Source organism: Mustela putorius, unplaced genomic scaffold (genome assembly GCF_011764305.1).
Source record: "Mustela putorius furo isolate JIRA1106 unplaced genomic scaffold, ASM1176430v1.1 tig00003853_pilon_pilon_pilon, whole genome shotgun sequence".
Classification (NCBI taxonomy): Eukaryota; Metazoa; Chordata; class Mammalia; order Carnivora; family Mustelidae; genus Mustela; species Mustela putorius.
Genome location: NW_025422005.1, coordinates 61,238,118 through 61,255,835, shown reverse-complemented (window position 1 = coordinate 61,255,835; position 17,718 = coordinate 61,238,118). Strand labels below are relative to the sequence as shown.

The window sequence follows — 17,718 nt, the reverse complement described above, 5'->3', positions numbered from 1 at the left end:
CTTGTGATTTCTGTCTGTCAAATAAATAAATAAAAATCTTTATTAAAAAAATAAATAAAAATCTTTCATTGCTTGTTATAAGTTTATAAACAATAATTATACTTAGTAACACTATTTAGAATCCCTGAAAATAAATGCTAGGAAGATTATATCTTCTACAAAGAAATAAAGAAATACAAAAATAAACTATTAGAGGTGGAATAATCTGTGTGAACAATGGATGCTTGAAGTAATAGTTTATCTATCAATGTGTCACTGTCTATATACACACACATCCACACACACAAGTTTACCAGTGCACTGACAAAAGATGTAAAATCATGCTGTTCTATGTTGATATGTTTTGTCGAGAGATTTTGCTATGAGCTATGATCTAAAACACTTTAACTTCAGTTAATAATAATGCATTAGTTAATAATAATTAGTTAATAATAATGCATTAAGATTGGATAATTAATTGTAATAAATATACAACACTAATGCAAGATGTTAATAGGGGGAACTGACAATAAGGATGTATATGGCATCTCTGTGTACTTTCAATTTTTCTGTAAACTTAAACAGCTCTAAAAAATAAAGCCTATTAATTTTAAAAAAATCACTTGGCTGAAAAAGAAAGGAAAAGAATAGTTTGGATATGACTCCACTTTGCAGATTTCTTACAAAATTACTATTGACTCAAAAATTATATTCTATAGCTGAAACTTTTGAGCACCCCATTGTCTTGAAACATTCTGATTTATGCCCGAGATGTGGTCTCTCATAAACCCCTGTGATAAACCAGAGTTTGCCTGCATTAGGCCAAAATGGGGGAAAAAAATAGGTTTTTTGAAAGGAGAGCTTGGGGAAAGACTTAAGGTATTTTCTAAATATGGAGTCCAAATAATGGAATACCTTTTGTATATTGCCTTTCATTTGAAGACCCATAGAGCTTGGTAAGTTTGTAAAGATTCATTCACTTCTGTTTATTTTATATCAGCATCTTTAAATTTGGAAGACCATTTTACCTGTAGTTTAGGCAGGTCTTTCACAAGGTGTCCATGACTTACCCAGGTACATGCTTAATTACATATTCTTTGGCCCTCAGCCCAGAGACTCTGATAATGCAGATATTATATGGAGCCTAGGAATCTGCTTTCTGTTTAATTCCTTAAATGGTACTTAAGAGTTTGAGGATTACAGTTCCCAGGCTTTAGCTAGGATATAAAAAATAGCTAATCTCTTGAAAGAGTGTGAGGGTTTAGCTGGATTTCCACATTTATTTTCATTTGGATTTTGCTACCCTAGTTTACTTCCACATAGTGGAGATTCTTCCAACAGGAAAGATAGTTAATCTTACTAAATGCTCTCAGGCCACTTGAGTTCAAATACTCTCTTCTAAACTATCACTGGGTGACTGTGTTTTGTGAAAGCTAAAATTACCTACAGTAAAGGAAATTTCAAATACATGAGAAATACTATGTAAAATTACATTAAAGAACTTTGATCTAGAGATCTTACATAAATTTAAATTAGTCAAATTTTAAAACTGTTAGAATTCTAGATCTTAATTGCTTAGTTGACTTGAACATAGAAATAAATAATGTGATTGCAAATTGTCTCTTTAAGAATTTTGTAGCAGTTGAAACCCTGTATTGAGCCTTAATTTCATTTAGCTACATTTTTCAGCCTCTTACACAAATGTTAGCACTATCCTGACTTGGAAGCTTATCATTAAATGCATTTCTTTATTTAGCAGAATATTTTAACCAGAATTATTATACAAGGCATAATAAGGTATCATTTTCTTTTATTTTTCTTGCCTCAATGTTTTACTTCTTAACTGTTTTTACCAAATTCCGTGTTTTCTAAGTATCCTAGGAAAAAGGAAATTTTTTTTTTCTTTTACTGATTAGTTGATTGGCAAGGGCAATGATAACATTTTTGACTTGTAGTTATATAAATTATATACTTTTAAAATGCTTTCAATTACAAGGTTTTATGGGAATTAATTTTGTTTTAATATTTTTTATTTGAGTATAGTTGGTTTAGTTTCAGGTATACCACTTAGTGATTTAACAATTTTATACATTATGCTGTGTTCACCACATATGTAGCTACCATCTGTCCCCTTACATCACTATTAAAATAACATTGTCTGTATTCCTTATATTGTATCTTCTATTCCTGTGATTTACTCATTCTGTAACTGGAGGACTGTATCTCTCTCTCCCCTTCATCCACTTTGCCCAGCTCCCTCTTATTTGACAACTATCAGTTTATTGTCTGATATACAGGTCTGATTCTGCTTTTTCTTTTTTTTTAATTTAGATTTCATTTACAAATTAGATTTTTTTTTTTTTTTTACTTTTTTACCCATTGTATTCTCACTAGCTATTGGAATTTTTTTTGTTTCCAGATTTATTTTTGGAAGTCGAAAAAAATACCTATAGAGTAGAGAAGAGCCCATTTGAAAAATCTAACATAATTTACTTTTGCCTAATTCCTGTTAGCAGAAGACTGAAATGAGAACAAATATGCTCTTCCTCACAGCTTTATAAATTGAGGTTGCAAGGAAATCAGGTCCAAAAGCCCAAATATTCAAACTAAAGCACAGGAGAAGCAGTAATAAAACAGTAAAAGATAAATATTGAGCCTAAATTTATTTCCCCAGATGCTCATTCCCTATCGGTTAAACAGATATAAAATACAAAGTTTGAGGATTACAAACCTCAACAATGTACCTAATTTTTGTTTTACTTTCTAAATCTCTAAGAGCATAAAGTCATATTCCATAGCATCGGACTTTCCTGTTATCATCTTGGAGGTTGATATTGGAAACAGTTGGTATCCAGAAGGCCTAAGAAAGCAAGATCTACTCTGGTCAGTCTTCCTTCTGCAAGGAGGAAACAGAGAGGAAGAGGGTTCTTTTGTCTTGAAGGGTGTTCACTCCACTCTGTTCCTCTATCCCTAACGTACTAACACCTGTGCAGTATGCTCTGTTTTGGCTTCTCCTTGTACCTAAGTTTCAATAGTACTTTTTAACAATAAAAATATACTGAGTTAAGAACTATTAACTATTACTTTTTCTGTTCCACAGAAAAATAATAGGGACTAAAAAAATTTTTTTTTAAATTAAAAAAAAAATAAAACCATTCAACTGGATTGGAAATTCCCAGCATGTGCTGCTAAAAGCTATTAGAATGTATTGTTAAAATAAGAGAAAGGAGATTGTATCCATGGAGATACTCTCAAAAAACCCTGAAATGCAGGGAGGGTAGTAGAAATGAGGCAAAGTCAAGGTGTGAACTCCTAGTACAAAAGTAAACACAGGAGCATGCATATATGGGCACTGGCTCCCTAGCAGCACACTCATTACATATCCTATCAGAGCAATTCTGACTCTCCAAGGTTGGGAAGTTTTGAATGAAATGGAAAACACAAGTTTCACTTTGTGTATATGATCTTTGAGCATTGCCTTTAAAAAACAGCCCAAACCCCTTAAAATTCCATTCCATTTCCTACCTTCAACTCTTTTGTTTCTTAGATGTTTCATGGAACAATAACAGAAGAGCTAACCAGTCATGAAGAATGGAGTCACTATAATGAGAACATGATAGAAGATCAAAAAGATTTTGTTTTCGTGAAGTTCAGTGGCCTGCATTTAAAATCCATGGAAAATTTGCAATCCTGTATCTCTCTCAGAGTATGCATCTTCTCAAACAATTTTATTACAGATATTCATCCACTTCAAAGTTGTATAAAATTAGTCAAACTTGATCTCCATGGAAATCAGGTAAGCAATAGACATTTTAGATTTTTGCATATAAATGAAATTGATATTCAAAAACACTTATGCTGTCTATCCCAATATATCTCCCAATTTTTATATAAAATATAAAAAAGAATTTAAAATAGAATATATCTAAATACAAAATTTACAATTTAAGGGGTACATGCCTGGCTGACTCAGTAGGTAGAGCAAGTGACTCTTGATCTTTGGGTTATGAGTTTGAGCACCACATTTGATGTGGAGAATTACTTTAAAAAATTTTTTAAGTTTAAACAAAATTTTGAGTTAGAAATATATAAACACTGTGTAATTTGGTATATATTACTTCTTAAATTAATAGTCTAGTTAAAAATGCTCTGGATTTTAGGAGCACATGGGTGGCTCAGTTGGTTAAGCGACTATTCAGGTCATGATCCTGAAGTCCTAGGATTGAGTTCCACATTAGGCTCCCTGCTCAACGGGAAGTCTTCTTCTCCTTCCAACCTTCCTTCTCTTGTGCTCTCTCTGTCTTATTCTCCCTCTCTCAAATAAATAAATAAAATCTTTAATAAATAAATAAATAAATAAAAATGCTTTGGATTTTTTAATATTTTGATGGCATAATTGACATATTAAGTTCATCTGTACAAAATAATGATTGGTAATATATATCTATACCTATATCTATATCTATATATATATATGTAAAAAATATATATATATGGCACATTTTCTTTATCCATTTATCTGTCAGTAGACACTGAGGCTGCTTACATGTCTTAGCTATTGTAAATTATGTTGGAATGAATATGAAGGGTACATAAATCTTTTTGAGTCAGTGTATTCCTTGTCTTGAGATAAATCCTGAGAAGTAGAATTGTTGGATCATGTGGTAGTTTTATTTTTATTTTTTTTGAGGAACCTCCATACTGTTTTCTACAGGGATTATACCAATTTACATTCCCATTAGCAGAGCATAAGCCTTCCCTTTTCTTAACATCCTTGTTATTTCCTGTTCTTTGGACTATGGCCATTCTAGCAGGTGTAAAGGAATATCTCAGTGTGGTTTCAATTTGTATTTCCCTGATGATTATTGATAGTGAGCATATCTTCATGTACCATGTTGGCCATTTGGATGTCTTAAATGTCTATTCAGTTTCACTGCCCATTTTTTAATTGAATTTTATTTTGGAATTGAGTTGTATGAGTTCTTTATATCTTTTGGATATTATCCCCTTAACATATATGACTGACAAATATTTTCTTCCATTCAGTAGCTTGCCTTCTCATTTTTTCACTTTGCTCTGCAGAAGCTTAGTTTATTGTATTTTTAGTTGATATATTTTTGCTTTTGTGTCCTTTGCTTTTTGTGTCAAAACCAAAAATCACCACTAAGGCTATTGTGAAGGAATGTATGGCCTATGTTTTCTTTTAGGGGTTTTATAGTTTCAGGTCTTAGCTTTTATACTTTAATCCATTTTGAGGTAATTTTTGTGTATGATATAAGATAGAGGTCCACTTTCATGACCTTTTTTTTTTTTTACATATTTCTATATTGCTGTCCAGTTTTCCTGACACCATTTATTGGAGTGACTGCCCTTGTGCTTGCTTTAGCAGCATATATACTAAAAATGTAAAGATACAGAGAAGATTAGCATGGCTGCTGTGCAAGGATGATATGCAAATTTGTGAAGAGACTGCCCTTTCCTCATTGTATATTCTCTTTTTTTTTAATTAGGATTTTTTTCTTTTTTAATTTTTTAGTTTTTATAAACATATAAAATATTTTTATCCCCAGGGGTACAGGTATGTGAATCGCCAGGTTTACACACTTCACAGCACTCACCATAGACATACCATCCCCAATGTCCATAACCCCACCCCCTCTCCAAACCTCCTTCCCCCCAGCAACCCTCACTTTTTTTTTGTGAGATTAAGAGTGACTTATGGTTTGTCTCCCTCCCAATCCCATCTTGTTTCATTTATTCTTCTCCTACCCCCTTAAGCCCCCATGTTGCATCTCCAGTTGCTCATATCAGGGAGATCATATGATAGTTGTCCTTCTCCAATTGACTTATTTCGCTAAGCATGATACCCTCTAGTTCCATCCACGTTGTCGCAAGTGGCAAGATTTCATTTCTTTTGGTGGCTGCATAGTATTCCATTGTATATATATACCACATCTTCTTTATTCATTCATCTGTTGATGGACATCTAGGTTCTTTCCATAGTTTGCCTATCGTGGACATTGCTGCTATAAACATTCGGGTGCATGCGCCCCTTCAGATCACTACGTTTGTATCTTTAGGGTAAATACTTGGTGGTACAATTTCTGGGTCGTAGGGTAGTTCTATTTTCAACATTTTGAGGAAACTCCATACTGTTTTCCAGAGTGGTTGCACCAGCTTGCATTCCCACTAGCAGAGTAGAAGGGTTCCCCTTTCTCGGCATCCTCACCAGCATCTGTCATTTCCTGACTTGTTAATTTTAGCCATTCAGACTGGTGTGAGGTGATATCTCATTGTGGTTTTGATTTGTATTTCCTTGATGCTGAGTGATGTAGAGTACTTTTTCATGTGTCTATTGGCCATCTGGATGTCTTCTTTGCAGAAATGTCTGTTCATGTCTTCTGCTCATTTCTTGATTGGATTATTTGTTCTTTGGGTGTTGAGTTTGTTAAGTTCTTTATAGATTTTGGACACTAGCCCTTTATCTGATATGTCATTTGCAAATATCTTCTCCCATTCTGTCAGTTGTCTTTTGGTTTTGTTAACTGTTTCCTTTGCTGTGCAAAAGCTTTTGATCTTGATGAAATCCCAGTAGTTCATTTTTGCCCTTGATTGCCTTGCCTTTGGTGATGTACCTAGGAAGACGTTGCTGCAGCTGACGTTGAAGAGGTTGCTGCCTGTGTTATCCTCAAGGATTTTTATGGATTCTTCTCTCACATTGAGGTCCTTCATCCATTTTGAGTCTATTTTCATGTGTGGTATAAGAAAATGGTCCAATTTCATTTTTCTGCATGTGGCTGTCCAACTTTCCCAACACTATTTATTGAAGAGGCTGCTTTTTTCCATTGGACATTCTTTCCTGCTTTGTTGAAGATTAGTTGACCATAGAGTTGAGGGTCTATTTCTGGACTCTCTATTTTGTTCCATTGATCTATGTGTCTGTTTTTATGCCAGTACCATGCTGTCTTGATGATGACAGCTTTGTAATAGAGCTTGAAGTCCAGAATTGTGATGCCACCAACTTTGGCTTTCTTTTTCAATATTCCTTTGGCTATTTGAGGTCTTTTCTGGTTCCATATAAATTTTAGGATTATTTGTTCCATTTCGTTGAAAAAAATGGATGGTATTTTGATAGGAATTGCATTAAAAGTGTAGATTGCTTTAGGTAGCATAGACATTTTCACAATATTTGTTCTTCCGATCCAAGAGCATGGAACATTTTTACATTTCTTTGTATCTTCCTCAATTTCTTTCATGAGTACTTTATAGTTTTCTGAGTATAGATTCTTAACCTCTTTGGTTAGGTTTATTCTTAGGTATCTTATTGTTTTGGATGCAATTGTAAATGGGATTGACTCCTTAATTTCTCTTTCTTCTGTCTTGTTGGTGTAGAGAAATGCAACTGATTTATGTGCATTGATTTTATATCCTGACACTTTACTGAATTCCTGTATAAGTTCTAGCAGTTTTGGAGTGGAGTCTTTTGGGTTTTCCGCATATAGTATCATATCATCTGCACAGAGTGATAGTTTGATTTCTTCTTTGCCGATTTGGATGCCTTTAATTTCTTTTTGTTGTCTGATTACTGAGGCTAGGTCTTCTAGTACTGTGTTGAATAGCAGTGGTGATAATGGACATGCCTGCCGTGTTCCTGACCTTAGCGGAAAAGCTCTCAGTTTTTCTCCATTGAGAATGATATTTGCGGTGGATTTTTTATAGATGGCTTTGATAATATTGAGGTATGTGCCCTCTATCCCTACACTTTGAAGAGTTTTGATCAGGAAGTGATGCTGTACTTTGTCAAATACTTTTTCAGCATCTATTGAGAGTATCATATGGTTCTTGTTCTTTCTTTTATTAATGTGTTGTAACACATTGATTGATTTGCGGATGTTGAACCAACCTTGCAGCCCTGGAATAAATCCCACTTGGTCGTGGTGAATAATCCTTTTAATGTACTGTTGAATCCTGTTGGCTAGTATTTTGGTGAGAATTTTCACATCTGTGTTCATCAGGGATATTGGTCTGGCATTCTCTTTTTTGATGGGATCCTTGTCTGGTTTTGGGATTAAGGTGATGCTGGCCTCATAAAATGAGTTTGGAAGTTTTCCTTCCATTTCTATTTTTTGGAACAGTTTCAGGAGAAAAGGAATTACTTCTTTAAATTTTTGGTAAAATTAATTTGGTAGAGACATATAAAGTCTCTAGGAATGCATCCATTTCTTCCAGATTTTCACATTTGTTGGTGTATAGTTGCTCATAGTATGTTCTTATAATTGTCTGTATTTCTTTGGTGTTAGTTATGATTGCTCCTCTTTCATTCATGATTTTATTTATATGGGTCATTTCTTTTTTCTTTTTTTTTTTAAAGATTTTATTTATTTATTTGACAGAGAGAGACCACAAGTAGGCAGAGAAGCAGGCAGAGAGAGAGAGGAGGAAGCAGTCTCCCTGCTGAGCAGAGAGAGCCCGATGTGGGACTCGATCCCAGCACCCTGAGATTATGACCTGAGCTGAAGGCAGTGGCTTAACCCAGTAAGCCACCCAGGCGCCCCCTTTCTCTTTTCTTTTTGATAAGTCTGGCCTGGGGTTTATCAATCTTACTAATTTTTTCAAAGAACCAGCTCTTAGTTTCGTTGATTTGTTCTATTGTTTTTTGGGGTTCTATTTCATTGATTTTTGCTCTGATCTTTATAATTTCTCTTCTTCGGCTGGGTTTAGGGTTTCTTTCTTGTTCTTTCTCCAGCTCCTTTAGGTGTAGAGTTAGGTTGTGTACCTGAGACTTTTCTTGTCCCTTGAGAAAGGCTTGTGCCGCTATATATTTTTGTCTCAGGACTGCCTTTGATGTGTCCCAGATTTTGAACTGTTGTGTTTTCATTATCATTTATTACCATGAATTTTTCAATTCTTCTTTAATTTCCTGGTTGACCCATTCATTCTTTAGAAGGATGCTGTTTAGTCTCCATGTATTTCGGTTCTTTCCAAATTTCCTCTTGTGGTTCTAGCTCCAGAGCATTGTAGTGTGAAAATATGCAGGGAATGATCCCAATCTTTTGATACCGGTTGAGACCTGATTTAGAACCCAGGATGTGATCTATTCTGGAGAATGTTCCATGTGCACTAGAGAAGAATGTGTATTCTGCTGCTTTGGGATGAAATGTTCTGAATATATCTGTGATGTCCATCTGGTCCAGTGTGTCATTTAAGGCCTTTATTTCCTTGTTGATCTTTTGCTTGGATGATCTGTCCATTTCAGTGAGGGGAGTGTTAAAATCCCCTACTATTATTGTATTATTGTTGATGTGTTTCTTTGATTTTGTTATTAGTTGGTTTAGATAGTTGGCTGCTCCCACGTTAGGGGCATAGGTATTTAAAATTATTAGATCTTGTTGGACAGACCCTTTGAGTATGATATAGTGTCCTTCCTCATCTCTTATTATAGTCTTTGGCTTAAAATCTAATTGATCTGATACAAGGATTGCCACTCCTGCTCTCTTCTGATGTCCATTAGCATGGTACATTGTTTTCCACCCCCTCAATTTAAATCTGGAGGTGTTGTCGGGTTTAAAATGAGTTTCTTGTAGGCAACATATTGATGGGTTTTTTTTTTTTTATCCATTGTGTCTTTTGATTGGGGCATTTAGCCCATTAACATTCAGGGTAAGTATGAGAGATATGAATTTAGTGCCATTGTATTGCCTGTAAGGTGACTGTTATTGTATATTGTCTCTATTCCTTTCTGATCTACTACTTTTAGGCTCTCTCTTTGCTTAGAGGACCCCTTTCAAATTTCCTGTAGAGCTGGTTTGGTGTTTGCAAATTCTTTCAGTTTTTGTTTGTCCTGGAAGCTTTTAATCTTTCCTCTATTTTCAATGATAGCCTAGCTGGATATAGTATTCTTGGCTGCATGTTTTTCCCATTTAGTGCTCTAAATATATCATGCCATCTCTTTCTAGCCTGCCAGGTCTCTGTGGATAAGTCTGCTGCCAATCTAATATTTTTACCATGTTCTGTTACAGACTACTTTTCCTGGTCTGCTTTCAGGATTTTCTCTTTGTCACTAAGACTTGTAAACTTTACTATTAGGTGATGGGGTGTGGACCTATTCTTCTTGATTTTGAGGGGGGTCTCTGTACCTCCTGGGTTTTGATGCTTGTTCCCTTTGCCATATTAGGGAAATTCTCTCCAATAATTCTCTCCAATATACCTTCTGCTCCCCTCTCTCTTTCTTCTTTTTCTGGAATCCCAATTATTCTAATGTTGTTTCGTCTTATGGTGTCACTTATCTCTCAAATTCTCCCCTCGTGGTCCAGTACCTGTTTGTCCCTCTTTTGCTCAGCTTCTTTATTCTCTGTCATTTGGTCTTCTATATCGCTAATTCTTTCTTCTGCCTCATTTATCCTAGCAGTGAGAGCCTCCATTTTTGATTGCACCTCATTAATAGCTTTTTTCAATTTCAACTTGGTTAGATTTTAGATTTTTTTTTTTTCCAGAAAGAGCTTTTATATCTTCTGAGAGGGTTTCTCTAATATCTTCCATGTCTTTTTCAAGCCCAGATAGAACCTTGAGAATCATCATTCTGAACTCTAGATCTGACATATTACCAATTTCTGTATTGATTAGGTCCCTAGCCTTCGGTACTGCCTCTTGTTCTTTTTGTGTGTGTGTGTGGTGAATTTTTCTGCATTGTAATTTTGTCCAGATAAGAGTATATGAAGGTGCAAGTAAAATACTAAAAGGGTGGCAAAGACCCCAGGAAAATATGCTTTAACCAAATCAGAAGAGATCCGAAATTGTCAGTGGAAGAAAGGGGATAAAAAGAGGTACAGAATAAATAAAGAAACAATTAAAAAAGAAAATGAATAAAGAAAAAATATAAAAATGAAAAAACATATATATTAGATAAACTAGTTAAAAAACATTTAAAAAGAATAGGGTAAAAGTTAAAAATAGTTTAGCAGAAGAAGAAAAAAAAATTGAAAAAAAAATTAAATTAACTGCAAGACTAAAAAATCATGGGGAGAAAGCCATGAGGTCCGTGCTTTGCTTTCGCCTGCTCTGGAATTCTGCTGTTCTCCTTGTAGGTGAACTTGGTCCTGGCTGGATTTCTTGTTGATCTTCTGGGGGAGAGGCCTGTTGTAGTGATTCTCAAGTGTCTTTGCCCCAGGTAGAATTGTACCACCCTTACCAGGGGCTGGGCTGAGTAATGAGCTCGTGTTTGCTTTCACGAGCTTTTGTTCCTTGAATACTTTCCATAGATTTCTGGAGGCCCGGAATGAAAATGGCCGCCTCCCAGTCTCTGGCCCAGCCGAGCCGAGAGCTCGGTGCCCCACTCCTCAGTGTGCCCTCAGAGAATAGCGCCCAATTACTCCTGTCTCCCTGGCCTCTGGCCGCCAAGCTCACCCAGCCTGCGACTGGTTCAAGGTAACCCTGAGCTGAGAGCTCACTCCTCGGCTCCGTCTCTCTAGCTGGCTTCCCCATTCTAATACTTGCCAGCTCTGAGATACTCAGACAACCCTGATCCTTCTGTGACCTGTGGGACCTGAGGCCACACTGACCCCGCATGCATTTCACCCCGGTTTAGCCTCTGGAGCAATGTCCCTCAGCTGAACAGACTTTTAAAAGTCCTGATCTTGTGCTCTGCCACTTGCTGGGAGCTGGCCCCTCCCCCCGCAGTCTATCTTCCCATCGCTTTGGATTCACTTCTCCGCCAGTCCTACCTTTCAGAAAGTGGTTGATTTTCTGTTTCTAGAATTGTTGTTCTTCTTCTCTTCTATCTCCCTTTGGTTTTGTAGGTGTTTGCAATCTTTAGATAAGCTATTGAGCTGATCTCCTGCTACCTGATGTAGTCTCAGCCTGCTACTTCTCCGCCATCCTGACTCCCCCTTCCTTTATTGTATATTCTTGACTCCATCATAGATCAACTAACCATCTATGCATGGGTTTATTTTTGGTCTCTGAATTCTGTTACATTGATCTTTGTGTCTTTTCTTTTTTTATTTCTTTTTAGCGTAACAGTAGTTGTTGTTTTTGTACCACACCCAGTGCTCCATACAATATGTGCCCTCCTTAATACCCACCACCTGGCTCCCCCAACTTCCAACCGCCTGCCCCTTCAGAACCCTCAGGTTGTTTTTCAGAGTCCATAGTCTCTCATGGTTCACCTCCCCTTCCAGTTTCCCTCAACTCCCTTCTCCTCTCCATCTCCCCATGTCCTCCATGTTATTTGTTATGCTCCACAAATAAGTGAAACCATATGATAATTGACTCTTTCTGCTTGACTTATTTCACTCAACATAATCTCTTCCAGTCCCGTCCATGTTGATACCAAAGTTGGGTATTCATCCTTTCTGATGGAGGCATAATACTCCAGAGTGTACATGGACCTCATCTTCCTTATCCATTCGTCCTTTGAAGGGCATCTTGGTTCTTTCCACAGTTTGGTGACCATGGCCATCGCCACTATAAACATTGTTGTAGAGATGGCCCTTCTCTTCACTACATCTGTATCTTTGGGCTAAATACCCAGTAGTGCAATTGCAGGGTCATAGGGAAGCTCTATTTTTAATTTCTTGAGGAATCTCCACACTGTTCTCCAAAGTGGCTGCACCAACTTGCATTCCCACCAAGAGTGTAAGAGGGTTCCTCTTTTTCCACATCCTCTCCAATACACGTTGTTTCCTGTCTTGCTAATCTTGGCCATTCTAACTAGTGTAAGGTGGTATCTCAATGTGGTTTTAATCTGAATCTCCCTGATTGCTAGTGATGATGAACATTTTTTCATGTGTCTGATAGCCATTTGTATGTCTTCATTGGAGAAGTGTCTGTTCTATTTTTATACCAATATCATACTGTTTGGATTAGTATGGGTTTGTAATATAGTTTAAAATGAGGGTGATGGTACCTCTAGCTTTATTCTCTTTCAGGATTGGTTTGGCTATTCAGGGTCTTCTGTGTTTCCCTATACATTTTAAGATTCTTTTTTCTTTTTCTGTGAAAAATGCCTTTGGAATTTAAAAGGGAATATACTGAGTACATAGATTATTTGGGATATTTTAACAGGATTATTATTTTAACAGGATTTATTCTTTAAGTCCAGAACATGGAATATCTTTCCATTTATTTGTCTCTTACTCTTTCTTTTATCCATATTTTATAGTTTTCAGTGTGCTGTTTGCAGATCTTTTCACCTCCTTGGTTAAATTCATTCTAGGTATTTTACTCTTTCTGATGCAATTTTATATAGGATTGGTGTACTTAATTTCTCTTTCTTTAACTTATTATTAGTGTATAGATATATAGCAGATATCTGTATATTGGTTTTGTATCCTGCCACTTTACTAATTGATTTATTAGCTGAATAATTTTTTGGCAAAGTGTTTAGGATTTTCTGTATATAACATGTCATCTGCAAATGCTAACAGTTTTGTTTCTTCCTTTCTGATTTGTATGCCTTTTGTTTCTTTTCCTTGATTAATTATTCTGGCTGGAACTTTTAATATTGTGTTAAATAAAAGTGGAACAGCTTTGCCTTGTTCCTGTTCTTAGAGGAAAAGCTTTCAATTTTCACTATTGAATATGATGTTAGCTGTGGGCTTGTCATATATGGCCTTTATTATGTTGAGGTACATTCCCTCTGCACCTACTTGTTAAGATTTTTTTATCATGAATAAATGTTGAATTTTGTCAAATTCCTTTTCTCTATCTATTGAGATGATCATATAATTTTTGACTTTCATTTTTGTTAATGTGGTGTATCACATTGATTGATATGGCTCCTTAATTCTTTATGTTTAGAAAATTTTAGATTTTGTCTGCTACGAAGAAATTTTTACTGAACAAAGTATATATGTCTATTCATTTAATTATACTAATAATGATAACATATTATAGATGAAAAATGTACTGTTTTTACTCCAGTAATCATTGGATAATGAGAGATTCTTTTTTGGATTATTAATCAACAGTTTGCCAGTTTGAAAAATATTGAATTTTAGGAGATGTTTAATGTTTTTCATTTTCCATGTAATTTATAGAAAATTAATATTTGTATTAAGATGTTATTATTAATAATATTTCAGATAAAGAGTCTACCAGATACCAAATTTTGGAGTGGATTGAAGAAACTAAAACTCCTCTATCTTCATGACAATGGGTTTGCAAAGTTAAAGAATATATGTATGCTATCTGCTTGTCCAAGTCTCATTGCCCTCACTATGTTCGATTGTCCAGTGAGCCTTAAAAAAGGATATAGACATGTTCTTGTCAACAGTATATGGCCTCTCAAAGCTCTAGATCATCATGTGATTTCTGATGAAGAAATAATTCAGAACTGGCATCTTCCTGAAAGATTCAAAGCATATAACCACCGACTTTTCTTTAATTTCTGCCCTGCTTTGAAAAAGGTAGTTGGATTCATTAGAGTTTCATTTCAGTTACCTAAGTTATATGAACTAATACATACTGTATCATTTTTTAAAATTTCATAAACTAGTGAATATATTAGTAGTATTATATCTTAGAATTTATAGAAGCTTATATGCCTACTACATAAAAATTGCTGAGCATAAAATAGCAAATTGTAGAGAAATATATTTTTGGTTTCTATTATGTTTTAATATAATAGCTTTATTAGATATAACTTAAATACTATAAAATTCACTCATTATATATATATGATTTAATGATTTTAGTAAATCAATGGTGTTATGTAACCATCTCCACATTCCAGTGTTAGAAATTTCCACTACTCCAAAAGTTTCCTTCTTTCCCATGTAAAGTTAATTTCTACTCCCATCGCCAGTCATAGGTACCATTAGTCTGGTTTCTATTTCTGTGACATTGCTTTACTAAATATTTTATATGAATCAAGTCATACAAAGTCTTAACCAGCTGCCTTTATTCACTTAGTGTGATGTGTTTGAGGCTCATTTATTTTGTATCAGCAGTTAGTTACTTAGTAGTTAGTTACTTTTGATTGTGGAATAATTATCCATTATATGAATATACTGCATTTTTTTTGTTCATTCACCAGTTGATGGATGTTTAGATTATTTTCAGTTTTTGCTATTATGAATGATGCTGTTATGAACACCTACTTAACGTGTTTTTATGTAGACATATGTTTTCATTTTTCTTGGGTAGATTCTTAGGAGTGCAAATGAGGGTATGTATGGTAAGTTTACGTTAATTTTGTATAACACTAAATTGCTTTCTAAACAGTAGAAACCAAAAATACATAAGAGTTCTAGTTTCTGTATGTCCTTTCAAACACTAGTATTTTTTGTATTTTAAACTATTAGACATTCTAGTAACTATAAATTAGTATTTTATTTTGATTTTTATTTTTATTTCCCTAAGGAATAATGGTGGTAAGCACTTTTCATCTGCTTATCAATTATACATACTTTTATCAAATGCCTATGCAATATTTTTGCTCATTTTGAAAGTGGGTTGTTTGTCTTATTGTGTTGTAAGAATAGATTCATGGATATAAATCCTTTATCAGATATATGTATTACAAATATATTTTTTTCTCAGCCTCTAGCTCATCTTTTTATTTTCTTGATGGTCTCTTAGAGCAGAAAAATTTTGAGTTTTAAGACACCTAGGTTATGAATTTTTTTCTTTTATGGATTATGCTTTTGGTATTGTATCTAAGAACTCTGCCTAAGGTCAAAAATTGTTTCTGTGTTTTTTTCCTAGAAGTTTAATAATTTTAGCTGAAACTTAGTGTTTCATTTTGAATGAATTTTTATGTATGGTGTGAATTAAGGGTGTAATTTCTTTCTTTCTTTCTTTTTTTTTTTTTTTAGCATGTATTCAATTTGTTGAAAAGATTATTCTTTCCCAGGTGAACTATCTGGATATCTTTGTCTGAAATCAATTGGCCATAAAATGGAAGGTTAATTTCTGGACTCTCAATTATATTCTAATGGTCTATATATTTATCCTTATTCCAGTAGCACACAGTTTGATTATTGTAGATAGCTTTGTAGTTAAGTTTTGAAATAGGGAAGTATGCGTCCTCCAACTTTGCTCTTCTTTTTCAATATTGCTTTGGCTATTCAGGGTCCCTTGCATTTACAAATGAATTTTAGGATCAGCTTGTCAATTTCTACAATGATTCCTGGTGGGATAGTGATAAAAGATTCCATTGAATTTATATATCATTTTGTGGAGATTGCCATCTTTACAATAGTGAATATTTTCATTCTTGAATGTGAACTGTCTCTCAATTTATTTAGATATTCTTTAATTTTCTCAGCATTGTTTTATAGTTTTCATTGTGCAAGTTTTACAGTTGTCTTGTCAAAATTTATTTCTATGTATTTTATTCATTTTGATTTTGTGGTGGAATTATTTTCTCAAATTCATTTTTGGGTTGTTTGTTACTAATATATAGAAATACAATTGATATTTTAATTTAATCTTATATTCTTCCACATTGCTATTTTCATTTTTTTATTTCTTGAAGATTGTGTTGATTAAAAGTTTTGTTTTTTAAATAGATAGCAGATCTCTAATTTTTTTTTTCAGGTTTTCTATATTTGAGCGATTCCATTGGGAAGTAGTTTCTTTTTTTCAATTATTTAAAGGACAATTTGGAATATTAATGGAAGTGGATAAAAATAGTAAATTCTTGGGGCACCTGGGTGGCTCAGTGGGTTAAGCCTCTGCTTTGGCTTGGATCATGGTCCCAGGGTCCTGGGATGGAGCTCCTCATCAGGCTCTCTGCTCAGCGGGAGCCTGTTTCCCCCTCTCTCTGTCTGCCTCTCTGCCTGCTTATGATTTCTCTCTCTGTCAAATAAATAAATAAAATATTTTAAAACATATTAAACTCTTAATTAATTTGGTGACATGGCATATTGAAATCATCATTATATGTTGATATTTTTTAATGCTGAAAGAATTGATTGAGAAACCATATCTAGTTGTAGATTACAAAATGCTTGAATGGATAGATAAAAAATATTTAAAAAATGATTCATTGCATGAGTATTAGGGTAGATAGATCATGTAAGAGTTTAAAAGAGATGAGTTCCACAGATGTTAGAAAAGTAAAACTACATAGGAAGTAAAAAAGTATATTGCAGAACATATTTATAATCTGTTCTAAATATATCTAAATCTGTATCTGTCTCTCTATGCATTGACAATTGATAAAGAATGGAAAATCAGCTGAACAGTGATCACATTTGAAAGGGTGTGTAAACAATGAACAGTGATTATGCATGGAGATTAGGAAGTTAGAAAACTTTATAACTGCATATAATTATTTACAAAAAGTTATGAATATATTAATGATTTTGAAATAATAGTTAAAAATTTTAGAGAAATTAAAAAGTGAATCCAGTATTTAATTCTGGGTATCTTAACCCAGGCCCTAAAAGAAGAATTTCATTTATGTGTTCTAGATGGGTTTTATGATATAATCGAAGGTAGGAACATACCTGACTTTTTGTTTAACATGACTTTTTTTAAGGACAATCAAAATGACTGATGTTCATTTAAGCAATTAATAGGAAATTAGTGGGGATATGAAAAGAACCTTGGATGACATATTAAGGAGTTTAGACTTCTTAATGAATGCAATGAAGATCTATTGTAGTTATTTGAGGAGGAAATTAGAGTGGTTCTACCATAACTGGTGCTCTAGGAATAAATGTTATTGACAAAGTTTTTTAAAGTAAATTAATTCAGTATTTCGCTAGCAGGTTAATGGAGGTTAGGATATAG

At 34.2% G+C, this 17,718-nt stretch overlaps 1 protein-coding gene and 1 non-coding gene across 2 annotated transcripts in view; both read left to right on the top strand.

Moving 5' to 3' along the window:
• The window catches only part of LRRIQ3 (leucine rich repeats and IQ motif containing 3), a 221,244-nt gene that overhangs the window by 25,061 nt on the left and 178,465 nt on the right, over positions 1-17,718 (top strand). Inside the window, exons 2-3 of the mRNA XM_004758195.3 lie at positions 3,527-3,775; positions 14,061-14,384. Of these exons, the coding sequence (XP_004758252.1) occupies positions 3,527-3,775; positions 14,061-14,384 (573 nt within the window). The remainder of the gene's footprint in view (positions 1-3,526; positions 3,776-14,060; positions 14,385-17,718) is intronic.
• On the top strand, positions 5,357-5,459 carry LOC123387393. The gene has a single exon (XR_006601852.1). It is a non-coding gene; the product is annotated as a U6 spliceosomal RNA (small nuclear RNA).